General features: G+C 40.7%; 3 protein-coding genes, 1 long non-coding RNA gene and 2 other non-coding genes across 11 annotated transcripts in view; 1 reads left to right on the top strand and 5 right to left on the bottom strand.

Moving 5' to 3' along the window:
• Positions 1-118: 118 nt before the first annotated feature.
• Positions 119-11,756, top strand: chtf18 (CTF18, chromosome transmission fidelity factor 18 homolog (S. cerevisiae)). 2 transcript variants are annotated; one of them, XM_077524430.1, is made up of 23 exons: positions 119-667; positions 1,005-1,102; positions 1,771-1,863; positions 1,974-2,097; positions 2,458-2,647; positions 2,738-2,830; positions 3,125-3,177; positions 3,260-3,395; positions 3,463-3,687; positions 4,320-4,417; positions 4,508-4,631; positions 4,857-4,993; positions 5,088-5,181; positions 5,250-5,348; positions 5,996-6,126; positions 6,327-6,441; positions 6,517-6,741; positions 6,880-7,029; positions 7,108-7,238; positions 8,880-9,024; positions 9,348-9,443; positions 10,777-10,846; positions 11,036-11,756. In XM_077524430.1, exons 2-23 carry the CDS (start codon positions 1,015-1,017, stop codon positions 11,155-11,157), a joined length of 2,739 nt encoding a protein of 912 aa, XP_077380556.1. In that variant the 5' UTR covers positions 119-667; positions 1,005-1,014; the 3' UTR covers positions 11,158-11,756. The 2 variants fall into 2 exon arrangements, with proteins under 2 accessions (XP_077380556.1, XP_077380555.1); XM_077524429.1 differs by lacking the exon at positions 119-667 and having other exon boundaries at positions 902-1,102; positions 11,036-11,755.
• LOC144020704 (guanine nucleotide-binding protein G(I)/G(S)/G(O) subunit gamma-13-like) lies at positions 11,198-14,655 on the bottom strand. The gene is made up of 3 exons (XM_077524436.1): positions 14,448-14,655; positions 12,174-12,288; positions 11,198-11,550 (listed from the first exon to the last, which is right to left on the bottom strand). The coding sequence occupies exons 2-3, from the start codon at positions 12,269-12,271 to the stop codon at positions 11,445-11,447; spliced, it is 204 nt and encodes a 67-aa protein (XP_077380562.1). The 5' UTR covers positions 12,272-12,288; positions 14,448-14,655; the 3' UTR covers positions 11,198-11,444.
• Positions 14,656-15,248: 593 nt separating this feature from the next.
• LOC144020954 (uncharacterized) lies at positions 15,249-16,797 on the bottom strand. The gene is made up of 5 exons (XR_013284006.1): positions 16,613-16,797; positions 16,356-16,399; positions 15,888-15,940; positions 15,623-15,693; positions 15,249-15,415 (listed from the first exon to the last, which is right to left on the bottom strand). It is a non-coding gene; the product is annotated as an uncharacterized LOC144020954 (long non-coding RNA).
• On the bottom strand, positions 15,496-15,585 carry LOC144021466 (small nucleolar RNA SNORD60). Its single transcript, XR_013284157.1, has one exon. It is a non-coding gene; the product is annotated as a small nucleolar RNA SNORD60 (small nucleolar RNA).
• LOC144021465 (small nucleolar RNA SNORD60) lies at positions 16,025-16,107 on the bottom strand. The gene has a single exon (XR_013284156.1). It is a non-coding gene; the product is annotated as a small nucleolar RNA SNORD60 (small nucleolar RNA).
• An 820-nt stretch (positions 16,798-17,617) lies between the features above and the next one.
• Positions 17,618-26,520, bottom strand: part of LOC144020696 (caskin-1-like) — a 49,390-nt gene continuing 40,487 nt past the window's right edge. For 4 of the 5 annotated variants that reach the window (XM_077524423.1, XM_077524425.1, XM_077524427.1 and 1 more), the window contains 4 exons: positions 25,281-26,092; positions 22,663-23,269; positions 21,082-21,535; positions 17,618-20,056 (listed from right to left, as the gene is read on the bottom strand). In XM_077524423.1, coding sequence (XP_077380549.1) covers positions 19,972-20,056; positions 21,082-21,535; positions 22,663-23,269; positions 25,281-26,092 — 1,958 coding nt within the window. In that variant the 3' untranslated portion in view covers positions 17,618-19,971. The remainder of the gene's footprint in view (positions 20,057-21,081; positions 21,536-22,662; positions 23,270-25,280; positions 26,093-26,520) is intronic. The other variant, XM_077524426.1, reaches the window with a different exon arrangement.

The following is a 26,520-nucleotide window of genomic DNA, read 5'->3' as shown; positions in this document are numbered from 1 at the left end:
ATTCTTCCTCCTCCAACACACCTGAATCAAATAATCAGGATCGTTATGAGGCTCTTGCGGAGCTTGCTTATGAGCTGATCATTTGATTCGGGTGTATAGGAGGAAAGAAACATGGAAAACAGGCTGAATATGGGGCTATTGACGATTGGATTTGGAGACCCCAGATTCCGGTCAATAGGACCCTCGCAGCTCTTATACAATGCCTCTTTTACAGATAATCTGTTATTTTTCTTTCTTTCTTTTTTTGAAAACACTGTTATCAGTATGTATTTTATGCTAGGATCCCTGTAGGCTAATGAGTGCCTACACGCTTTGCATCAACAATATATTATTTCAATATTTTGAATTGTTTATTACAGAGGTTATGTTTACATTTCTCAGTATTTTTCCTTGATGGGCTTTACTCACTTACTTTACTTACTTGTTGATAATTCTGACAACATGATGCAGACGAATCTTTGAGTTATGAAATGTACATATAGCGCTTCCCCCAGACTTATTGGTACAATTGTATGTCGTACACATGGCATTCTCGCCATGGAGGAGGAAAATTACGTGAAAACACTGCGGAGAAATCAATGGTTTCAAAATTATGGTAAGGGGCCTTGGAAATTGGCAACGTAAGATGGCCGCCGGGTGGCTTCCCTTCTTCGGTCTTCCACAGTAGGTAAGCAGCCGAGAAGTTACTTGATGTACTGAATCTGATTTTGTGATTCATTCGATTTATTATGGTAGTACATGGACAAGCAATTGAGGAATAAATTATTTTCACCTTCATATTTATATACATATTTCGTACTTATTTTAATTGTTCCGCGTTGCACGATAACCCGGAAAATAACATTTGTGACAACCAATCAGAGACGTGAAAGCTTCACCTACCCGGAAACGGAGTGACAAGACTTAAAAATGCCGGGAAACTACTTTCGCCAACGCTGATGCTGATGTTGTTTAATAAGATTGAATTTTCGAAAAGTTCAACACATATTTTGTGTATTTTGAAGCGAAGCAGCCATGGATGAATATGACGAAATCTTTGAGATCGAGGACGACTTCGAGGAGCAGTTTGCCGACGAACTGGATGCATTGGCTGAGTTGGAAAGTAAGAACATAAACAAGGCTTGAATCTGTCAAGCAGTACAGTAGAATCGTTTTAATTGAAATATTAGCGACCATTTAGTTTTCCTGTTTCATTTATTGTCATTGTGTACATATTTTCTCTAGAACTTGTTGTCACCAGCTTGTTTATACTTTTGCTCAAGTTATGTACCATTTTACACTTTTTCTATCTTGTTTCTCGTGTGCTTTTAACTTTACACAATACAACAGTCAGTGTTTGAACTTGTAACATTGACAGAATATGGTGTTAATCACTTGGGAATGTCAATGCCCACCCCTACTATAAATGCAGAAATTAAAACAAATTGACCCAAATATATTTATGTATTAAAAAATATATTCTTTTTTAATTTTGAAAAAGAAAAAATCCCCAAATAGTGTGCGGGGTCTGTACTGCCATTTTATGGTGAATATTTTTTTTCTAGGGCTCAACAGTATTTGGACACGTATAAGGCTAATGTGTTTATTGTAGTTGTAACTGCACTGCATCTACTGTAGAGTAGAGATACATACCTATCATTGCATTATCTAATTATGTCAAATATCTAATTTCTCTACTCACAGGATGAATAACATACCAGTCTATCTGTCTGACTGGTTAGTTAGCTTTATGAATGGTGCTCTGCTATGATAATTATTTTTGATTTTCAGAGGAATCTTCCAAGCCTGCAAAGCGTCCGAGGCGAAGTTCAAATGATGAGGCCTCCTACATAGCTAACCAGCAGGTGTCTGTTCAGCAAATCAGTGAGTTTGCTTGACACGATGACTGTTTAAAATTGTGTTTGAGTTGGTACATTTGCTCCCTGACCTTTCTCCTTTTTTCTTTTTTTTTTGCCTATGCCCCCCCCCCCAAGCTCCAAAAGCAAAGCGTCACAAGCAGGAGACAGGTGTGGTGAAGAGACTATTTACCTCTGCGCCGTCCGATGACATTACACCACCGTCTTCTCCAGAACACTATGAAGCACCTCACACAGTCAGGTAGGAGAACTGGGCAGGAAATATTTCATTTTATTTTTGATTTTTTTTTTAACAAATCTGAAGAATAAATCCATCCATATGTTTTCTGTAGAAGTTCTCTTCCTTCTTAGGTTCATATGTGAGCTGTGTTTGAGTTGTGTTAAATTCATTTTTTATTTATTTATTTTAATGTTAAATATTGCAGGCATTGATCTCATAGAAACAACAATTTTAGCGACCCAAAAGCTAACCATAGTTAAAAACTGGTGGACCCGCCTCCATAGTAATCATACTTGTTGATCATTATTTAATAACTGTATTGAGAAGTAGCAATTAAGGATCAAAAGTAAACACTTTTTTTTTTTTTTTTTGGCTTTCCAGGTCTTCCTCAGCTGTTGCTCTGGATATCAGCGGATTTGAAACAATAGCCGAGTCTCCCAGGCGACCTGCTGCCGTGGCAACACAGTCATGCGTGCTGAGAAGACCCCCGCTAGAAGGCGACTACGTCACCGTCACCGACTCTTCGGGGAGTCGTGTCTACCTCCGCCAGAAGGACACCGAAGCAGAGAAGGTGGACTGCATTATGAATGAAGCAAGGAATGCAAAATATAAATCATAGATGATTAACGCCATCTTAGTAAATGAAGCACTTTGTGTGTAGGTGGCAGACTTCAGAATGGTACCCGACTCTCGGGGTTCTTTGGGGCTGCTTGCCGTGCCAGTAGGTGTGTTGAAAGAGCAAGAGGAAGACCGAGTGAGTAGATTACCCCTTGATTGTGGCAGATTCAAAAGAACTCACACGCTGTACTTAAGTAGTAGTGCAGACATTTGTGTTAAAAAAAAAAAAAAAAAAAAAAGACTGGTAGAAGTACCAATTCAAATTTTTGACTGAATTGAAAGTAAAAATTTAGTCTGACTGAGGACAATTTTTCCCCGTTCTTTTAATTTACTATGAATACATGAATCCCTGACTAACACAGAAGGAAAAAAAAACTTCCTTTAATATTATCTGATTAAGTCTATAATCAATTTCCTTCTTAAACTGCAGCGCCACCAGCAGATTGTAGAAGAGACACAGCGCCTCACAGACCAACTGGCCAGGTACGTCATCACCTTGCTTTCTTTCACACTCGCATGACTTCTTGCATTTAATTTGAAAGCTGCATTGTATCATTTTTTTCAGGAGTGTGAATGACATCTTGGTTGAGCCTGAAATTAGAGAGGAAGAGGACGATCCGGAAGACTCTGAGGGTCGGAGCTTCCGACTCTGGGTTGATAGATTTTCTCCCCAGCACTACACCGAGCTGCTCAGTGATGATGTCCGTCATACTTTCCCACCTCCACGCTATACATAAAAGTGACAATCTGTTGTTGTTGTTTTTTTAGTTTACCAACCGTTGTCTGCTGAAGTGGCTAAAGCTGTGGGACACGGTGGTTTTCGGAAAAGAGAGAGTTTCTCGCCCGGCGCGGCCTGACAGACAAGCCCCCATGCAAACGTCATTCAGGTCCAATCAAGGCAATCAGAATCCAAATCGCTTCAAGAGCAAGATGGAGATGACTGAGGAGATACTAGAGGCCGAACTGGACATGTACAAACGGCCCAAATTTAAGGTAAGCGCGCATTTTATTGAACAAGACCGTTGTTGAGTTGCTACGTTAAAGGGGAAGTCAACATTAAACATTTCTTCACAATAATATGTTTTGTGTGACCTCACTAGTCTAAACATTGTGATTAATAATGCGTTTGTAGAATATGAGTCATGAAGCAAAATCCAGCCATTTTTATCCATCTCAGGTGGTGGCCATTTTGCCACATGCTGTTGACTGAAGATGACATCACAGTTGCTCAAGGCTCAGGCAACGACCAATCACAGCTCACCTGATTTTTGAAGCTGCGCTGTGATTGGTTTTTACCTGAGACCTGAGCAACTGTGATGTCACTTTCACTCGACAGCAAGTGGCAAAATGGCCGCCTTCTATTATTGATTAAAAACAGCTGGATTTTGCTGCTGAACTCATATTCCACTAACGCGATATTAACAAGCATACGGTATTTTGACTAGTGCAGCTGCATAGAACATATTGTCAAGAATTTTTTGAGGGGGTACTTCTCCTTTAAAGGGGACAGTAACGAAAAACATTACAGCAATAACATTTCATTTCAATCAATTTTAGCTCAGAACCAATTCTATTCATTGAGTCTTTAATGCCAATAACTGATTCTTTCACTCTCTCTACTCTAGGTGGCGTTATTGTCCGGTCCCCCAGGTTTGGGGAAGACCACCTTGGCTCATGTGATTGCAAAGCATGCTGGCTACAATGTAGTGGAAATCAACGCCAGGTTAGAGAAGCAAAACAGTCAGTCGGTGACAACGTTTAATATTTCGAGTTATCGTCCCGTGCTGACTTTGTTGTGGTTGTTGTCGTGCAGTGACGATCGCAGTGCAGAGGTGTTCCAGAAACGCATTGACACGGCTACGCAAATGAAATCCGTTTTAGGAGCCAGCGAGAGGCCAAACTGCCTCATTATTGATGAAATTGATGGCGCCCCGACAGTACGTGTTTGACTAGGCCCATAATAGTAAAAATAAATATTGTTTAATAAATATTTCTGACAGCGTGAATGAAAATGAAGTATTATATTGACTCTAATTTGTTCTCATGTGGCGTGTACACTTAACCAAGTCAGATCATACTATTTTCCTCTTCAGCGCTAAGACAAAAGAAAAAGTACAGTACATTAAAAAAACTTTTTGGTCATATTTTGTTTTTCTGCGCAGGCTGCCATCAACATTCTGTTAGCGACCCTGAACAGGAAAGACGGAAACAGCAGCGAGGCCGGCGCCGATTCCACAAAAAAGAAAAAAAAGAAGGAGCCCATTCTTCTACGCCCTATCATCTGCATCTGTAACGACCTGTAATAAAAAAAAAAAAAAACGACTCTTAACTGTTTATACAGCAGCAAGAAGCTTGTTTTTATAATCTTTTTTTTGTTTTGTTTTTTTTGTTAGTTACGTTCCCGCTCTCAGACCGCTCAGGCAGCAGGCCTTCCTCCTGACCTTCCCCCAGACTCAGCCCTCCCGTCTAACTCAGAGACTGGCAGAGGTACACGCCATAACGCACACGTCAATTAGCTTAACGCGTGAAACACTTAAACGCTGGTTGGTTTGCAGATCTCTCTCCGACAAGGGATGAAGGCAGACACGGGGACGTTGATGTTACTGTGTGAGAAAACGGATAACGACATCAGATCTTGCATCAACACTCTCCAGGTAGGAACGTAGTATTTGTTAAACATCTCATTGCTAAGGTTTGTATGCCTTTGAAGGTAAATGTAAATATAGCGCTAGATGGTTTAGGTGAAATGCACAGCTAGCAGCAGTTTGGCAGATAGTGAACAATTCTTCCAGAAAGAGGCCGTGTGCTTGCCACTTAAAGTTGAGGTTTCCTGTAACCTTTACTGAAATATATATAGAGAATCACGTCATGTATTTAACCTAACCACATAACTTACAAAATGTCCGCTAGCTTAATGCTAACGCACTGCAAAATTCCCTAGACAGGCTAACAAAACTAGAATTGATGTTTTCTTGTATTAGTGCAGCTTATGACGTTAAAAGGGACTATCTTCTTTTTGTATTTTATGTTGTATTATACTGCCACCTGTTGGCCCAGAAGCTGCATAGTGCTGTTTGAATGATCATAATACACAAACGTTTATTCTTTACAATTCATTTAATTATGTTAGCTCATATAAAGTTCAATACTATAGAGTGCTATTTTTCATGCTAAAAAAAACAAACAATTACAAATATTTTTGGTTGGCTGGGAAGTACTAATGACCTTTCATGACAAGCGTGGTCATGAAACAAACTCACAAGTCAAGGCAACCGCTGTATTTTATTTTATTTTTTTGCAGTTCCTTTTCGGCCGAGGCCACAAGCAGCTCAACACCAGGATCATCCAGTGTGTTTCTGTGGGCCAGAAAGACCAAAATAAAGGATTGTTCTATCTGTGGCAGGAGATCTTCCAGTTGCCACGCACTAAACGGTACAGTCGTGGCCATCTAAAGCCACATATAATATAGTTATTCAAACTATAATCACTGAAAATGTTTAATACTTGATCAATAGTAATTATTATATTATTATTAATATGTATGTGTGTGTGTGTATATATATATATATATATATTTTATTTTATTTTTTTTAAGTTTATTTTATTTTTTTTTATTTTTTTATTTTTTTTAGGAAACGTATTGGTGAGCGCTTTGAGGAAGTCCCTGGTCTCGGAGGTGGCAGTCAGAGGTTCCAGCACATTCTTGACTTGGCCTCATCAAGTGGAGAATATGAAAAAGTTTCTCAGGTAATAAACGCGCCACATGATCATGCAATTTGAGCACCAGTAAGATCCTGATGACATCATTCCCCTTTCATTCAGGGCTTGTACGACAACTACCTGTCCATGAGAGTGCGAGATCCCAACCTGCAGAGCGTGTGCGACGCTCTAGACTGGATGGTCTTTTCTGACCGGCTCAACAAAGTCATCATGCACGGGCAGAACTTCACCCTCATGAAGTACCTGCCCTTCCTGTCCGTTGCTTATCACTTCCTGTTCGCGCACCCGCACGTGCCGCGGATCAGCTATCCACACAGCCACCAGGAGGTGAATCTCAATGACAGATTATGAAAGATGGAATCTTACTTAAATCGTTGAAGCTGTAAATGTAGCTTTTTTTTTATTATTTCAAAGAACTGTTTTCCAATTTAAACTGCACATCATGTGGCTTACCGTCCTCTGCAGGCGACCTCTCATCTCCAGAGCAGCAGGAACGCCCTGTCCACCATGTTGTCTGACATTCCGGCCAGCATCAGGACCAGGATCAGCCATCTTAACCTCACCATGGACATTCTCACGCTGCTCCTTGATATCATCTGTCCCAAATTACGCCCCGTCCGTATACACCTGAAGCTCCTCAAAATCATTCCACCCGTGACAAATACGTCTAAAAAAATCCTACATTTCTTGCAGGTGAACCCGCAGCTGTTCAGTCGCAGAGAAAAGGAGCAGATGTGCGAGCTGATCGACACCATGTTAGCGTACAACCTCTCGTACCGGCAGGACCGCACGCCAGAGGGGCAATACATATACATACTGGAGCCGTGAGTAAATACCAGGGTTATAATACTTTTGGATTTTTCATTATAGTTAAAAATAGAGAAAAAAAAAAAATCAACCATAAGAAAGATGCTGAATAAAAATGTCATCCAGAACAAAAAAAAGAAAAAAATAATAATGAAAAAAATAAAGCTAAAGTTCAAAAAACAATTTTGTTAACGAAATAAAATAAAAACAAAAATGCTTTTTAAAAAAAACGAAGACTAAATGAAACTTCACTTTATGTTTACAAAACTAACTATAGCGAAAATGTCCTTTGTTTTAGTTTTTGGTAATTAATTTAAAACATGAGCCTTTGGGAATGTGATTTTAAGTGTATTTATTTCGATATTAACCGGAATAAAGACGTTTAAAAGCGTGTTACACAGAAGTGACGCCTTCTAGCAACAGCCAATAGAAAAGCATCTTCGGGTGACGTCACTCCTTGGCGACAAATTTACCTGCTTGACTATTGGCTCCAATGTCTCGACTTGCCCGCTTTTTCGTTTAACTCAGCCGTAATACAACGCTAGGTAAGAAATGCATTACTTTGTTTATTTTACCATGGTGTTTATTAAATATTGGGCACAAGTAATAACAATTGAGAAAAAAATCATACTGAAACTAACTAAAACTGAGCATTTTTCTAAACTAATAAAAACTAACAGAACCACCCTGAAAAATAATTTAAAACTAGCTAAATTTAAAAAACAAAACTTAAAATTAAACAAAAACTAACTAAAATGAAAATCCCAAACTATAATAACCCTAGGACTGACTAAAATCAAACTTTTTGGAATTTACATCTGGTGTAAAAATAACATCATTTCATCTTAAAGGGATACTTGACTCATTGAGCCATTTTCAGCAGTAAAAAATTTAATATTTTGTCCAGAATGAATTTGATAACTTCATTATTTTTCATGTACTGTAAAGTATTTTTTCTACTTGCTGTCAACTGATGATGACATCACCTCTGCTGAGGAAGTCAGTAATGACCAATCATGGCTCAGTTACCTACTTCATCAGCATAGGTGATGTCATCATCAGTCGACAGCAACTACAAATAATGAAGCTATCAAATTCATTCTGAACAAAATATTAACTTTTCATTGCTGAAAATTGTTCAATGAGTCAATTGTCCGTTTAACAGGTCAAACGTGGTGACAGTCTGATGGTTTGGGGCTGCTGTGTGCCTTCAGGACCTGGACTGTTTGCTGTGGCTAATGCAACATTGAATTCTGCCGTCTACCAGGACATCCTGCAATGTTTGGCCGTCAATTTGTGCTTTCAAGCTCAAGCGCTTTTGGGTTATGCGGCAGGACAACAACCAGAAACGTGGCAGCAAATCCGATAATTTGTGAAAACATGCAATAAATAGCACACCATTACTGAGATTGATATGGTGATATTTATAGACTGTAAGCAGGAGAGCAGTGAGGTTGCGTTTGGTGGGGTGGAGTTGAAGATCAGCGCTAAGAGGATTATCGTTTTAGAGAATGATTAAACCGACGTTTGATTTTAGATTTTCCGCATAAACCATGAAAAGTGGAAGCTTATTTCTCCCCTCCAGAATGTGAACTACACTGTACGCCTCCATATGCGTTTACTTTGTTTGTTTACGATACCTGCACGTGTGTCTGCAGACGTGTGGAGGAGGTGGTGAAATTCTCGGGCCTGCCACTGCGCCGCCAGTTGACCTATCAGGCTAAACAAACCATCAGCAGAGAGATGGAGCAGGAGAAGATGAAGAGGGCAGAGCAGCTCATGTTGCAGCGGAACCCTGCAGTGGTGACACTTTTTTTTATTGTTATTAGAGCCAGACTGATAGAGATTTTTTTTTAAAGGCCGACGCCAATTCCGATATTTGGCGGAATAAAATACTAGAGGGCTCCAGACTGCCCCCAAATTTTGACTATCTAAACATTTTTTGACTATACTAAAAAAAAAATCCCCTGATTTCTGCAGATTTATAGAGCTAATCGCTGATTTATTCGGCTCTATGATTCCTTGGTTGTGCCCTAATTACTATCCTCTGTATACTGACTTGTCATAATTGAACTACTCACATCTTATACTTATAATACATCTTTTTTTGTGTTTGTGTTACGCAGAAAGAGGCAGCGAAGACGAGTGCGGCTCTCAAAGCAAGCAGGAACCATCATCAGAGGTTGGAGAACATTGTCAAACAGACCACAGTGGAGACCAGGGTGAGACCCTTTGGCACTTGTCAGTTTAGTAGTTTTATGTATTTATTTGTTTTGTTAATTTTTTTTGCCTAATAATAAATAACTACAGTAAATAAATAAAATTCATAATCGCGATTATAATAAAATACAACAAACCCTAAATTAAAATAAATACTAAACTGACAATGAAAAATCTGTATGGGTATATGGTTTAAAAATATTAGACACTCATGAGTCAAGCATTTTTATTTTTATTTATTTGTTTTTATATCAATAATAAAAAAAAAAAATACAACAAAATACCCCAAAACTAAATAACAATAAAAAATAAAATAAAATACTAGCCTCATACCACTCATGATTTGAAAAATCAAAACTGTTATATTTGATTTTTTAAAAATCATAGACACCATCAGTTTAGTGTTATTTGTATTCTATATTTATGATAATAATAAATAAAATACAATAAATACTAATAAATGATATATGTACGTATAAGAAAACATTCCTCTCAGAATTGTCATGTCTAGGGTCACGCCAGGGTTAAGTTTGAGTTCGTGACCTGTTAAGTTTGGTTTCACGACGTGAGGTCAAGTGTCTGTTTTGTGCTAATGTAACCATCATCTGGTTTCAACTGGAAAAACGGTACGTGATGTTTCAACTGGTTTTATGCTATGTGATGTCATGACCTTTGTGATGTCGATCTTTAATCCTTTACTTAATCACAAGTCACAACCAATCAGATCGATTCACTGTCTGTAGTAGCGTTCTGAGAAGTGTTTGTGTTTGTCGGATTATTACCTCTGTTCCTGTGTGCAGCTCTCGTTGTTTCTCGTCTAAGTTTGTTCCACGCCTCTCGATGTGAATAAATTTTTTTATAATTATATTTAAAAAAAATTATTTGGGTCTGCGCTTTGTGATCAAACCTTCAGAACACAACAAGAATGCTAATGTATTCCATTACATTTGTTGTCAGCGTATGTATTTATTTATTTATTTTTGCATTAGTCTTTTGTCTATTGAAATAGTGTGTAGTTTTTACTGCTTGTAGGTGGTGCATGTTAGTAGCATCGCTGTTATCTTCAATAGAAATGAGGACAATAAGACATCACTGGGATTTGGTCCCTCATGGTGAAGCTGTTAAATTAGGCTAATGAGACATGAAGATGTATTGACCTCTATTTAGGACATTTCTGACTTTTGACTCAGTTAGCAGTTTTAAAACTGAAAGTAAGATTTGAATGCGTCAATACTACCACCAACCCCCTACGCAGTTTTAACAAATATGCCAAAAAGTGTTTGTTTTTATTAATTGCAAGCTCCACCTTGAACTTCTGCTTTTGCATCCTAACAGCAAGCGGTGGACTTTTTCGGCCGCCCTGTTGCACACAAACAGACGACAGCACCATCATCTGCAGACACCGGTACCACAAATATTTCACCGAAGATCGTTTTAAAATTAAATCCTCATCTGACTTGTTTATTTTCTATGTGGTTGTGTAGATCTTCACTATATTTACTGTAGTTCCTCAAATAGTGGCCTCTGCTCATTTGAACAAAAACACCCACCTTGCCTCAAATAAGCACCTCATTCTCTTTCTTTCTCGCTACAGGCCAGAAGTGCACCGTGCTCGCCATGGGGAAGGCTGTGGGCAACAGCGACGTGTGCTTCCGCTTCAACGAGGGCATGTCCAACGCCGTGCGGCGCAACGTTTACATCCGGGAACTGCTTTAGCCACCAAAAACACCGAACGACGCCACCAGTTTTGCATCTGTTAAATTCTAAACAGTCTTTATTTGTGATTGTGTAAAGAGCCAATAAAAACAACAAACATCTAAAAAGCTACTCAGTGCTGTGCGCACACACTCACGCACATACACAGCAGTCTGAAAATAAGGTCATTCAAAGAATCCAAATAAATAAATAGTCGTAACGTGTGCGTGTGTGGCTTTAGCGCAGCATCCGTGCATTTACTATGTTGAGATTTTTTTTTTTTTTCTTCCCTAATGAGAGTGCGATCATCAGAGGATCACGCACTTCCCCTTCTCCACCCAGGGATTGGCTCTCATCAGCTCAGGGTTCAGGAAGGGATCCTCGCACACACAACTCTCGATCCACTTCACCAACCTGAAGAAAAATCACACTTTAGGCATCTTGAAAATCTGAACCCCAAAACAGGAAATGTGGCCACGCCACGCAATAAGCGAAGTGCGCATTAAGTTTGCGCATGCGCGAGGGGGAAAAAAAACGAGGCTACTATCAATTTGAATGGCGGAGATTAGAGTGGTGAAAATCTTTGCCTAACTGTACACTTTAAAGCTTGCAAGTCAACTTCCCCGATATCAGTATGTTAATAAAAAAAAAAAAAAAAAAACAGCAACTTTCCAACCGTGGAAACTTTCAATTACCATTTGGTAGTTTCGCCTACCCACAATGCACCTTGAAGTCGAGATGCGCACTTCGCTTAACGCTACAACATGCACCAAATGCTAACTCGTGGCCATGAAATGTGTTAAAGCTCTTTGGCGCCATCTTTTGGTAGCTTTGTGCAATCGCAAATTTCAAACCATGGATTTTATTTATGTTCGCCTTCTTTGGTACAATCACTTGAAATATAATTGTGATGTATTAAGAGGTGGATTTATTCCACACTGAACCACAAATGTATCATTTTGTACACTCAATAAATCTATATTGTGGCCATATTAAAAAAAAACACACAATGTTTTAGTATGCATGTTTGTACTCACTCAGTGACTGTGATGGAAGACTTCTCCCTGTTGATGGCCAGTTGATACTGAAGCGATTCCACTTCCCTCCGCATCTGGGGAACGTCCAAGTCGTCCATAATCGATATTAGTGACGCTACCCAAACAACAAAATGGAAAGGCAGCGTTATTGAAGCTACTCTGGTGTTTTGACATCAATAGTGGTCTTAAAATAGCTCCAGTCTTCAAGTGCTACTGAGGTCTCTTTGTTTGAAGCAGAAAGACACAGTAGTAGTGAGTTGCGCTATCATTCAAGTCAGAACAATACACTTTATTTTTCTTTAATCAAAATTTGATTATTCTCAATTTTAAGACCTCTCCCAGCTGACTTTGGGTAAGTATCCTCATCCGTCATTTGCAGGGCACAAAAACAACCAATCAATCACACTCACAAATGATTCAGTGACTGATTTGGTCTGTAATATCAAAAAATAGAGGAAAATGTTGATTATTGTTTCCCAAAGTAAAAGCAGATGTAAATGCAAATCTCTTATTTTGATTAAACACAAAAGATGATCGGTCTGCTTTTGTGGAAAACTAGAGAAATCTGAGAATAACTTTTGAGAAGCTTAAATCAGAAGTTAATGACTCTAAATGGTGAATTGATTATCAAAATGCACGTTGATTAATTTTACACGTTATAAAGGCAGCAACACGTGCATTAAAGTCGGCCCAAAAAATGCGAGAAGGGGCAGGGTTATAATGTTTAATTTTTCATGATAGTTTTGATTTCATTTGGACTTTTATTTTTAATCCACTTACTTGGAATTTTTACAGCAGGTGTGTTAGTTTTTTTTTAATGGATAGTTCTAGTTTAGTTTATTAGTTTTAATATTAGTTTTGGTTTTAGATTTGAATTAGTAGTAACTGAGTGAAAGATTTACAAAAAAACAGTTTGGCCTTCCTCTTGCAATACTAAAATAAATATACATTTCAAATAAACCCTGAAAGCTCACGAATGAACGTTATTCACATCAATTAAAAATATAATTTCATTATAAATATTAGGGGTGTGAATTGCCTAGTACCTGACGATTCGATTCGTATCACGATTCACAGGTCACGATTCGATTCGATACCGATTAATCCCGATACGAATTTATAAGTCGATTGTTGCGATTTTTTTCATTCAAATTTAGAAAATACTAATCAGTAAGCTTGTAGAGTGTAAGATTTATATGAAAATGTATTATTTATTTTTCTGAAATTTCAGTCTTATAGAGGTTGTAATCTGTTTCATGTTTGAACAGCATTAAAATAAAATATTAAGGTGTAATGTTCCGTTCATATAACATTCTTCCATGCTCAAGGTTTGAATCCTAACCCGAAGTCAGACGTTTTGTTGAATATTTTTCCATTAAAAATGGAAGTTTAAAAATCGATTCACACACACACACAAAAAAAGGCAATGATGATAAGACGTTGAATCGGTAAGACTACCGAATGAACAATTCTGAGCTCTAAACAAAAAAAAATAAAATAATCGATTTTGTTTTTATTGAATTGATCCGAGAATCGCGCGATGTAGTATCGCGATATATCGTCGAATCGATTTTTTTTAACACCCCTAATAAATATAGTATAGTTCGTTTTATAAATGTAAAATGTACTTTTGTCAATCGAACACAATTGGACTGTTCCTAGAAGATTTATTTTTATTTTATTTTTTTTAAGCACTTATTTTTTTCCTGTAACAAAAATGTTCAATTGTGGCTTTGGTTATTTCATTAGTTTTAGTTATTTCACTAGTTTTCGTGAACTGTAATCTTAGTGGTTGGAAGTACCCCCATTAGCCCGATTCTGCCGCCGTTGTTTTTAACAACCCGAACCGAATTCAGAGGCAAATAACTGCATTTAAATATGACTGAAACGTTCACTTGTGTGAACCTCTCGTCGTGTACTTCATCCATGTAAAGTGTGCCCCACCCTGCCGGAATGCGCTTCTAAAGCCGGAAGAGGCCGCCCGAGACCCCACTTAGGAAGCGTTGACGGCGAATCTGTCCCACCGACACATCCATCCCCCTCATCTGTTTAATGGATCTGGTGTAAGTAGGTCGACTCGCGTCCTCCATCAGCATCCGCCCCTCCGTGCGCCTGTCGCGGCCAGCAGCCCAACTGAAGACCGATGTACGCTGCCATCCCCCCCTCATTAATTAATAATCAGCACATTACGATCGACGTAGAATTCAAGATCTGGTTTGCTTAAAAGTGTCGGTGGGGTCAGTAGAACGAAACGAATCGAGCGTCGTGGCCTACCGGAAAGTCCGCCCGGTGATCAGCAGCTGATGGCGGGCGAAGAAGAAGCTGGACGGCGGGTAATGATCGCTGACGTCGCTCCGGTAGTCTGGTCCCGGTTTATAGCGAGGGATGCGGTTGATGGTGAGGAGGATGCGGCGTGGGAGTGTGTTGGGCACTCCCTTGCGTTTGCGACTGGATACGGGAGGACTGAAGGGGCGTGGCTGAAGCTCGCTTTGACTGGCAAAGCGTGCGCGCACCTGCATGCAAACGTGAGGCGCGCGCACGCAAATTAGGACCATGAATCAGGTCAAGCTCGCTTGGTAATCGTTTGTGCTGTTTACTTTTATTGACGGAGGGACAATGTACCTTTAAATAGGACAGAAATGAAATCTGTACTCGACCCCGTATTCTCGTGCTTCGGGACTTGCATATTCGCGGGTGGTTTTTTCGGTTTCTCGTGGTAAACGTCAAATGTTTATGAAATTTGTTTATAGGAGTTAAAAGAGGGATTGGCCTGTCCTGTTAGGTATTCTTTTTTTTTTAAGTTTTGTTTCACTCCTTCCTTCAGCCAAGCAATATGTCGTGAGCTGCCTTACCTTAAACGTTGCTTACCCCCCCAATTGTGAAAAATAAATCTTATTTATCCTTCTATTAAAGTCTATGGAGGACCAAAAGTGCCAAAAAAACAAACAAAAGTGAAAACAAAAACATATAAAAATGTAATTCAAAATTACAAAAAAAAACACATTTATTTTGGAATTGTTGGTCCTACATATTAGTCCACCAAGGAAACAAATTGCATTTAAACAAAAAACAAAATTTTTCCTTTGACAATAAACTTTTATTAACAACAAAGAAAAACTAAGCGGGTTGAGTTTGTGACCGGATTATTCACAACTCCGATGTCCATGAGCAGAACTGTAGACAATCTTGACGCTGCTTTCTTATATCAACATGGAGAAATGTCCTGAAACCCTGGAAGAGCGCTGACACACAAGGAAAAAAAAGAAAAAGAAAAGAATTTAGCACCTTTATTTTAACAGATGTTGTTGTATAACAAGTTTAGTAGCCTCAGTTCGAAAACTTAGAATCAGAAGCTGAAGTTCAGCTCTCATAGTAGGTGTCAGAAAAAGTATTTGATTCGTCATCACCGGCTAATAGGAGGCCCGCTGACAGTTTAATTCCAAACTCACCAGCTCGCTCAGGTGAAATGCGTCCTCAACACAGGCCAGTCCCCCTTAACTGAGTCCTTTGCAGCGTCTCACTACATGTAAGAAAACCAGAAAAAAAAATAGGCAAATTAAAAATGCATTATATTTTTAACAATTGTAGTGAAACCTCAGGATCAAAAGTAAGCTTAAGTTCAACTGTTATAGAAGTCGAAGCTGTCAGAAAAATGAATCATTGAATTTGATTTGTCATCACGGAAACCACTAATAGTTTATATTAAAACCTCACCATGTCCTCATTCAGATCAGACCCTCTTTGAGACCTTTCCGTCATGCTGTACTCTGTGTAAAAATAGAGAAACGTTATTTTTGGAACACAAAAAGGCATTATATATATATATATATATTTTTTTTTTAACAGTTAATAAGCCTCAGGATAAACGGTAGAATCACAAGCTGTAGGTCAGCTGTCATACGAGGTGTCAGAAATTAATTTATCATCACCGGCTCATTTGTATAAAAGGAGGGTCCTCGGTTTACGACACTACTAACATGAACGGAACGCAGTAACAGGGGGTAGGTTAAATTACTACTGTACTTAAGAGTTCATTTGATTGTTTTATGTCTATAACCCAGAATAGTTTTTCATACTTTTTTCTTTTTTTTTACTGTAGCCTAAAGACTTATTTTTGACTTGCATATAGTTCGTTGTAAACCGAGGACCTTAAAAAAAAATAAAAAATAAATGTTGACTTACCCTGCGAGATGTCCTCACATTCTTTAATTGCTTTTTCATCTGTTCTGTCAAGACAAAAAATAAAACATAAAAAAAATACATCTTGGTCAATTTAACTTAAAGTGTTAAAGTTAGTGCCCAATGATGCCACTCCATTTTTAATAACAGCAGAACATATTAAGGATTAAAAAAAATGTTGATACGATTTTAATTCAACTTTCAGCTTCCTCGCGCACATGGCAAGACACCACATGGTGTCGTGCGCAAGCAAAACTCACCTCAGCTATGTTCTTTTCTTTTACTGTAGCGGTACCTTAAAAAGTACATTACGGAATATGTTGGAGTTTTTTTTTTTTGCCATGATTTGGAATAAAATAAAGTCGAAGAGAGGCACATCCACGGCAGCGTGTCCACCATCGCAGCAGTCAAGGAAGGAAAGGAAGAAGGCGGAAACGGAAAGAGCAAAAGTCCAACAGGAAGCGGAAGTCCCGCCTCTCTGCTACTCCCAAGAATAAAACAGAAAAGACTAGCAAAAATTCATGAAGCAGTAAAATTATCGACTATACACTTTGTATCCGTCCATCCATTAGGTGAACCGCTTATATAAATAAATCCAATATATATGTAAAAATGAAACCAGACCAACCATGAAGCAGTCTCTCCCCCCCCCCACCCCCACCCGTTTTAATTTCATTAATTGTACAATCCTGGTTTATATATTACAAAAGCCGCCTCCATATTCCGCCATCACAATTATAATCAATTTCAATTAGTTAAAAAAAAAAAAATCTCAGGGCCCGCCCCTCTTTTGAGAAGCTTATAAGGGCTGTCTCATTAAATTAGAATATTGTGATAAAGTCCTTTATTTTCTATAATGCAATTAAAAAAACAAAAATGTCGTACATTCTGGATTATTTACAAATCAACTGAAATATTGCAAGCCCTTTATTACTTTAATATGGCTGATTATGGCTTACAGTTTAAACAAAACTCAAAATATTGGGATATCAAAAACAAAAAAGAAAAAGTATACTAGTAGGCTATTCAACTAATCACTTGAATTATCTAATTAACTCGAAACACCTGCAAGTGTTTCCAAGTGAATCCAGAATGTATGACATTTTGTTTTTTTAATTGCATTACAGAAAATAAAGTACTTTATCACAATATTCTCATTTTCTTGAGACAGTCCTGTAAATGTCATTCTCACCCACTGTTGATTAGAATGATCATCCAAATGCATATTTATATATATATATAAAAAAAAAAAGTCCAAAAAGTGCACCAGTTGAATCCTCACATTTATTCTGTTCACATCTGTACAAGAATGCATCGTCACAGCAGAAAACGAAACCTTTAGACCCGACTGTGGCACAACAGTCTTCACAACACATTCAGCCAGAAATGTACAGATTTGATTGGCTCGCCTCTTATGCATAAGCAGTATTGTCATTATTCGCATATATCTGTCTCTCAAATATATTTTTTTCTGGGATCTTTTCCCAAAGGGCATAAAAATACGAGTGGACTCTTTATTGGGGGACTCCACCAGTGGAAATTGGGAGCTGAGGGAAGGGGTGGCAGCAAAGGTGATTTATAACAGCTTAAAGGAGGGTTTGCAAGAAGAAAGAAAGAAAAAAAAAAAAAGCTTCTCAATGCGGTCCTACACTGAACAAACCTACAAGCATCTTCTAACATGGATACATTGGGAGATTATGACGGAGCTGGAGGAAGCATCAAACAAAATTAGTAGGCATACAACAACAAGAGTAAAAAGTATGAAAGAACACTACCAAGGCACAGAGAGATGCAGAGTAAACAAAGAATTGACGCACTGGGTTGAAGGTGAGGCGGAGGCAGTTTAACTAACCGACAATAGAGGGAGCTCTAACAGCTCAAACACCCAGATACTGTCTATCATAAACTATACTGGATGTACCATATAAAGCATTGAAATATAGGATTATCTTTTCAAAAACACTGTTCACTGCAGCGGGACGAGAGGGATTACACCATGTGCTTGTATGTGCTTTTGCATAATGTGTGTATGTCGTTTCAACTCCGAGCAAACACGCCACCAAAACAGCCAGCAAGATTAAAAGTAATAATAATAATAATAAAAAAAAGTTTTTGTTTGGCAGAGGTGGGAGGAAGTCGCTAGTAAGTCTCAAGTCCTGTCTTGGGTTAAGGGAGATGACTTGTTTTATAAACTTTTTAAATGAACAGATGGTGTTAGATGTCAAAGTTTTCATGTGTCTTTGAGTTACAAACCTTGCAACGATTTTAAAACAATTTTATCACAAAAAAAAATCCTTCAGTTGAAATAGTTCATAAATTTCATGTTGTTTTGACTTTAAAAAAGTTTTAATTAGTTTTTAGAGCAAGTTTATTAATTTTCACAAGTTTTGTTTTTGAAAATGTTCATTTTAATTTAGATTTATTGTTATTTTTATTAATATTATTTTAAATATGGAGTATTTGTCGAGTGCAAGATAAAAAACAACAGGTGTAATAAAGTAATCTACAATTCCCAAATGTACGGAATCATGAAACTGCCAATGCAGAGAAAACATTTTTGAATGGCAAGTACGTTCAAGTCAAGTCAAGTCAAGTCAAGTCAAGTCATCTTTATTTATATAAGCGCTTTCACGCAGCCTTAGCTGTCACAAAACGCTTTACTATGTTTGAGTGTACTCGCAAATTTGTTCAAAAATACATGCAAGTACATTTGAATGTACTTGTAGGTTAAATGCTACAAACATAGCATATTTTCCCATAATGCCATTGGTGTTACTTGCGCATGCCGAAGTCAATACACTGTTGCATAATGGGAAAAAAAATGCCAAGCCTAAATAATGCACTGCAGACAAAAAAACAAAACAAAAAAAACAAAAAACAACTATAAAGTGGGCCAAATGCTTCAAATTTTTTTTTATTTAAGCCTGACTCGAGTCAAGTCAAGTCAAGTCAAGTGACTCCAGTCGCCCACCTCTGTTTTTTTTTTGGTGTTACCCGAAATTCCTGGGCACACAAATCATTGGAGTAACTAGAGTGTGAATTATCGGAAGAAGGACACTGACATTTTTGTTTTTTTTTATAGGATGACACACGCTCGTAACTGGACGACGACGACAACAAGCAACAACAACAACGTGAACAGAGACAATGCATCACGCACACACACATACACGCACACACGTTGGGAGCTTCAGTGGACCGCCCTCCTTCATCCACTCGGAAGACGAGAAGCAGGAAAACGGCATCCTCGGGAGACAGGTGGTCTAATTTGCATGTTTGTTTTGTTTTTTTAAAGACTCAACTGTCTGCTTCCTGTCTGTCTCGCTCTCCACCCCGCTGAGTCAGTCCATGTGCTTTTATTTTCTTCTCATCTGTAGAGATGAGAAGGATTGTGCTTCTCAGTTAGCTCAGAGCATCACAGGCTATGTACTGCGTGTTTGGATATGTATGGATGTGTAGGTGTGCGTGTGCGTGTGCGTGTGGTGGGCATCCAAAGCGCCTCGAGTGATGGACGCCTCCGTGTGCACACGGGCGCAAACGCACACTTTTGCGGCCTCTGGAGCGGTTTCCGGAAGAAAGGCGACCGACGCGCGGACGGCGGGGACGGGAAGTCGGGATGTCAGTCGAGCATGGCGTCCAGCTGGTCGGCCAAGTCGTCGAACATGCTGCCGATGTCATCCAGGATGGACACGGTTGCCTTTTTGCTGGGAAGGGAGGGCAGAGTAGAGAGAATTAGTCTATAAGCAGAAAGGGTGGAATGGAATCCGATTTGGCTTGGGAAATCGTTGATTTTAAGCCCTTCCAAAAGTTAACTAAATTCATATAATGATTAAATCTTATCTTTGACACCATGGTGATGTATTTTTTTCATGAAATATTAGTTTTTTTGCTGGTTAGTTTTGTAACGTGGAAGTGAAACGCCCGGTTCAGTAAAACCCCGCCTCTCCCCTCGCGATTGCCGCGCCCCCGGCGAGCCGACTGCAGTCTGCTGTTGTAGCTCTGCGTTTGAGCACTCCTCTGAGTACGCCATGCAACTTAACGCAAACCATTTCCTCAATAAACATTTGAAACAAAACGGCTCCTTGCCGCAAAAAATCGTACAGAAGGGGTGGAAAGAGAAGAAAAGGAGGGGGAAAAAAAACCTGGGCTGGTTTTGAACCAGTGACTTGCTGCTTACAGAGCAAGCACACACACCACTATACTATTCATTCAGTTAGTTTCAATAGTGCAAAAGTTTTACTTGTAGATTACACAAGTGTCAGACAACTCGGATTTTTGTCATTGCACTTTGGCATTGCAAATGTGAATGATAATCGATTGCTTTGAATTCATTTAGACAGAATGTTTACTGATAAAGGTGACTTTTGTCACTATCCCATGGAGGTCTCAGAGGAAGTGGGCATGCGTTTAGTCCGCAGAAGAGGTGCGGGGTTGGGTCCGCACTTTATGATGCCACTGATGAGGTTTTGAGGCTGGAGATGCTAATTAACACATTCACTGCCAGCCCAAAAATGTATCATTTGACGTCTTTTTCCGTCAATGGCAGTGAATGAGTTAAATGTAGAGCGTTGCATCATTTGACGTCTTTTTCCGTCAATGGCAGTGAATGAGTTAAAGCTGTGCTCATTTACTTGTACACTTGCAACAACGTACTTGCCCCACTTGTTCAATTCGTCCAACAACTCCTGACGGGAATTATTATTTTTTGCCCCCCCTGCAAAATACGTACTCATTTTGTGCATCATCCTCTTGTATTTTGTGCTCCACAGCCTGCAAAGCGGCAGCCAAAGAGGCGCTGGTCTCGTCCAGGCGATGTCGCGGCCCCTCCTCTTCCTCCTCTTCCTCCTGGCGCCTCTTCGGCTCCCTCTCCTTCCTCCTCTCCTCCTCCTGCACCCCCAGCAGGTCGATGGAGAGGCCGGCGATGGAGGAGCGCGGCGGCTTGACGGGGTGAGGAGACGGCGTGGACGGGCTCTGGGCCGGCGAGGGCGACGTCAGGGGGAGTCCCGGCGACAGGGACGGGCCGGAGGGGGCGTCGGGAGCGGGAAGGGGGGCGGGTTTGGGGGAGACGGCGGCGGCGGAGGCGGGGCTGGTGGTGCTCGAGGCGGCCGTGGCTTTGCCTGGTTTGGGTGCTGTTGGAGGCCCGCGAGGTTTTGGCGACACGGGAGGGGGGACACGTTTTGGCTCTGCAGGAGAGTAAGAAAGTTTAGAGGAAGTGTCAAAATCTTCATGTCATGTTTGACTGTCAATTGGAGCATTTGCAGTCATATTTCAAGGCAAACAGAATATTGTGTGCTATGACTACGTAAACATGGTGGATACCATATGAAAGACTGGATCCTATGGAAGCCTATTGCATTTACTTGGGGGAAAAAACCAAACAAAAAAACCCCTCCTTTTTCTGACTAATTTTTTTGGGGAGCTTTGGAGTATTTTTTTTCTGTTTTTCTGAATAATTTTTTTTCCTGTTTTTCTGAATAATTTTTCTGTCCTAAAAAAAAAGAATATTCCAAAAAACAGAAATAAAAAATATTCCAAAAAACAGAGCACCAGACCGGGGGGGGGGGGCTTTCTAGGGAGGTCACTATTTTTTTTTAACAAGGAAAAAACAAAACAAAACAACACGCAACAAAGACGCCTCGCTTTGCAAAGGTCCACACCCTGAGGATCAAGCGTTTAAGTTAATTTGTTAAAATGTATATTTACTTGTACATTTATATTTCCAAAATGATTATTTACACATTCATACATTTTTTTTTTTTTTTAATAAGTATCCAAGTTGATGTGTCAAATCTGCTGCTCTCCGTCATTCCCTTGCATTTAGAAAATGGATGGATGCTAGCTTCTGATTGGTTAGTGCTAGTCAGCTGATAGGGGATCAGGAAGTGTCGGCGCTCGAGCTGTGTATGACGGGTGATGTTTAAATTAAAGAAGGAATCCGTCTCCATCCTGCATTTTCATTTGATAAACATTAAAACATTCAACACCAAAGAATCCTCAAATGATTACACTATAACTATGCTACGTGTATTTCTCGAAAGTTTCTGAGTTTTTTTTCTCGCAAATCTGCCACTTTCTAAAGTGTCAAATTTGCGATTTTTTTCCCCCTCAGAATATTGACTCCGCCCTCTAAAAAAAATGTTTATACGTGGCCCTAATACGCCATCATAGCACAAGACGTTGCGCTGCCCATTGAGAAAAAAAAAAAAAAAAAAAAAGAGTTGACGTCAAATGACGTTAATGGTGGTACACGGTGGGCGTGTCCTTAACGTCAATTAATGTTTTTGGCGGTAAAAGAGTTAATGCGTCTCACCAGGACTTTGTGCCGTGTCAGTGCCGTCAGGACCAGGTATGGGGACCCGCCGAGTCGGGGTCGGAGGGTCAGCTTGCGTCTTTCGCAGCGCCACCGAGGACGGTTTGGGCGAGACCGGCGGCTTCAGCGACTTCCTGGCCTCCATCCACTCGCAGCTCTCCCTCGTCTTCTCCGTCCTATCAGACGCCTCCGACGCGGGCCTCCGCCTCAGCACCACGCCGCCGTTCTGCTGCCGGCAACTCTCGCCCGATTGCTTATTGCTTATTTGGACGGCGCCTTCCGATTGCTCGGCCGCCCGCTGCCTCCTGCGTAAGGTGTCGGAGCCGGTCGTCATGGTGACCACCGTGGGCGCCGCGGCGGGCGCTTCGGCGTCCGCCGAAGGAGGGCGAGGTTTCCTTCGGAGCGTCGCCGAGCCGTCTGAGATTTCGGTGACGGAGGAGACGACGGTGGAGCGGGGTCGCGGTTCCGGACGTTGCTGGGGCGCTTGCGTGGGCGCCTCATCGTTGCTCTCCGCTCCGCTGATGGTCCTGCGCCGATTCACCACATCGTCGTCTTCCGATCCGAGGCCGCCCGAGCCGGCTTGACGACGGAGTGTCGGGGGGCTGACCTGGAAAGGAAATCACAGGAAATTTTGATTGAATTTTAGTTGAAAATGAATTAAAGTTTTAGTCATAATTTAGTCATCTGATTGTATTTTAGTTTTAATCCAATTTTAGTCGACGAAAATAAAGAGCAATTTTAGTTTGTACATTTCAACTTTTATCTGGAAAATTATAACACACCTATTTGTAACTGTAGTTTAACGTGCAAGACACATTTAACAACATTGTCTTTATTAATTGTTTCAATGAAACATGTTGAACTGAGGCGGCACGGTAGTCGAGTGGTTAGCACGTCCGCTTCCCAGTTCTGAGGTCTCCGGTTCGAGTCCAGGCTCGGACCTTCCTGGGTGGAGTTTGCATGTTCTCCCCGTGCCCGCGTGGGTCTTCTCCGGGTACTCCGGTCTCCTCCCACATTCCAAAGACATGCATGGCAGGTTAATTGGGCGCTCCGAATTGTCCCTAGGTGTGCGTGTGAGTGTGGATGGTTGTTCGTCTCTGTGTGCCCTGCGATTGGTTGGCAACCAGTCCAGGGTGTCTCCTACCTACTGCCCAGAGCCAGCTGAGATAGGCGCCAGCACCCCCCGCGACCCTTGTGAGGAATAAGCGGTCAAGAAAATGGATGGATGGATGTTGAACTGACAATATGCCGTCTTATAATTTAGTTTTCACCCGTTGACGTAATTGTCAGTTAATTTTAGTTATCGTCTCAATAAATGGCTTCTATTTTAGTTTCCGTTTGATTTTCGTCTGAAAAAAAATCGCGACCAAAAATATGACGACTATTTTTCGTCAATGAAATTATCACTGCAGTTAAGACATTTTATTAGAATGGTGATTCCCAAGTTGTTTTGGTGATCTTAAACGTATCATATTAAATACAAGACATTTTGAGCCCTCTATTTTATGAGTATAATATTTTTTTCCCCCCATTAAAACCCTGACATATATGATCTGACACATGCATTGCACACATAATCCATTAGAGGGCATTATCACCCATCTGATGGCTTTTCTAGCGACATTGCATGATCGTCACAATTGAGAGAGACATGTATACTCTATTTATTAATAGTGGGAAATTTCAGATTTTTGGAAATACAGTGTTCCCTCGCTATAACACGGTTCACTTTTCGCAGTCTCACTGCATCACGGATTTTTTTTGGTGTAATTTTGCATTATTATTATTATTTTAATTTATAAATGTTTGAACATTGTGAATGTTTAACTCATTTGCTCCCAAAACCGTATAAACACGTTCTATTTTAAATATTAACAAAAACGTATGTTTTTTTTTTTTAAAGTTTTTTTTTTTTTTTTTATGCTAGAGAAGGCCTCTAACCTGAAGAGGTCGCTTAAAGCAATGGTAGTTATAAAGCAAAGTTAAAAAACGGCCAGCAGGTGGCAGCAGAGTATAACAGAGCAAACCAAGGCCACGTTGCAACAGGCTCTTTTTGACAGCATTTTCACCAGGAATGTGAATATTGATGAAACCTAGCTATATTTAATGCTAGTTGCTGCCAAATGGAAACAGATACAAATATACTTTTTTTGTCCTGAAGAAAGAAGAGTCTCTAATCTTTCGTTTGGTAGGTTCCATGTTTTTATAGCAAGAGAACACAATATTCTGAGGGCCTTGCAAAATCAGTCAAAATCCAGTAAACCAGCTGGGCGCCACGGGGGAAATCAGCTTCAGTGAAAATGTCTGGGAGGTTATGAGTTAAACAAGAGAAAAAAAAACGAGGGAACACTGTACTAATATGTTTGATATGTCTTATTATTATATTTTAGAAATTTACGGATTTAAAGCTTTGTGACCGGATGTATCAAATATGACACAAATCAAAAGTCTTAAGTGAAAGGTGATTTTCAGAAGAAAAAAAAAAAGTTTGTTCAAAACGACCAATGAATACTCTATTTACAAAGAATCTGAATTTTCATGGAGGCAAAATGGAGCGCACTATTTGGCGGAACCTAACTCAATCCGTGACCAACTGTCCGCACTGAACACACAAACACCTGCAGGTAGTTGCTGCTGCTTCCCAAATTCCTCGGCAGCGTTTTGGCTCCACTCACAATGGAGGTCTCCAGCATGGCGGCGAGGCTGCGCACGCTCCCGGAAGCGCCCTCTGATCTCTCCAGGCCCGCCGACTCCTGAGCTCTCAAAGCCGACCCCAGGGCGCCGCAGTCGCTGGCTCGCCTCTCCCGAAAAGTTGGCAGGCCCAGGAGCCCCTCCCCTTGTGCGTCCCCCTCCCCGTCGCCCCCGGTGATGGAGGAGCAGGACCGCTTCGGCGGCGTCGGGGGCCGACCTTTCCGGCGAGGGCGGAGCGTGACCGACGACTGGCTGCGGTTGACGGTGACGTCGTTGGCCACGGCGGGGGCGCGCGCCGAGCTGCTGCGGCACACGGTGGCGTAGCGCGAGTCCGTTTCGGGGCCGATCAGACTGTGAGTTCGCCGTCGCTCCTCCTCCTCCTCGCTCGGCAGCCGGAGCGCCGGCGCGGGCGAGTCCGCCGCCGTTGCCTGCTGGGCGGAAGGTCGCGGGCGAGCCCTCGGGGAGGCCTGTTGGTTTCGAGCGTGCGTGGGGGTTTGCGGGGGAGTTTGCGTGGGCGTGTGCGGGGGATTTGGGGGTTGCGAGACACTCGGCCGTGGTTTCGCCAACGGGCTTGGACCGCCCTCACGCTGTTTCCTCGCCTCTGCGCGGGGTTCCGAGACGCTGCCGCCGCCCGGGCTTGGCGGGGGTGTGGAGGGACTGTCTCGGGTCTCCGGACCGACGCCTCCTCTCTGTAAGTCCTTCAGTCTCCTCACTCCTAACATCAGCTTCTTCTGGTGGCCTGAGTGAAGACAAATGGAAGGAGTGAATGTCAACAAAACACATTTTCAATTCTGACAACTGGCACTGGGATACTGTGGACGTGTGAGAACAATCTGCGACTCAAAAATAGAGGGTTTCCTTGACCCAAGATCTGCTCAAAAATTAGGGATAGACGATAATCAGCGCAGATATTGGGATGACGAATATTAGTATACTTTTGTTAATAATAATAAAAGGTAAGTCTGAAACTAGGGATGCTCAATTATGAATCAAATATTATCTCATTCACTCCCAGCCATTTTCCCTTCGCTCCCGGCTGTTTCACTGGATTTTGACTCATTTTGCAAGGCCCACATAATATTATAAAGTTATACTGCGAGAAAAACATGGAACCAACCAAAAGAAAGATTGGAGTCTCTTCTTTCATCAGGAAAAAAAAAAGATTTC

The sequence above is a fragment of the Festucalex cinctus genome, chromosome 6 (genome assembly GCF_051991245.1).
Source record: "Festucalex cinctus isolate MCC-2025b chromosome 6, RoL_Fcin_1.0, whole genome shotgun sequence".
In the NCBI taxonomy this organism is placed as follows: domain Eukaryota; kingdom Metazoa; phylum Chordata; class Actinopteri; order Syngnathiformes; family Syngnathidae; genus Festucalex; species Festucalex cinctus.
Note: the sequence above shows the minus strand (reverse complement) of the source record. Positions and strands in the feature narration are given on the sequence as shown.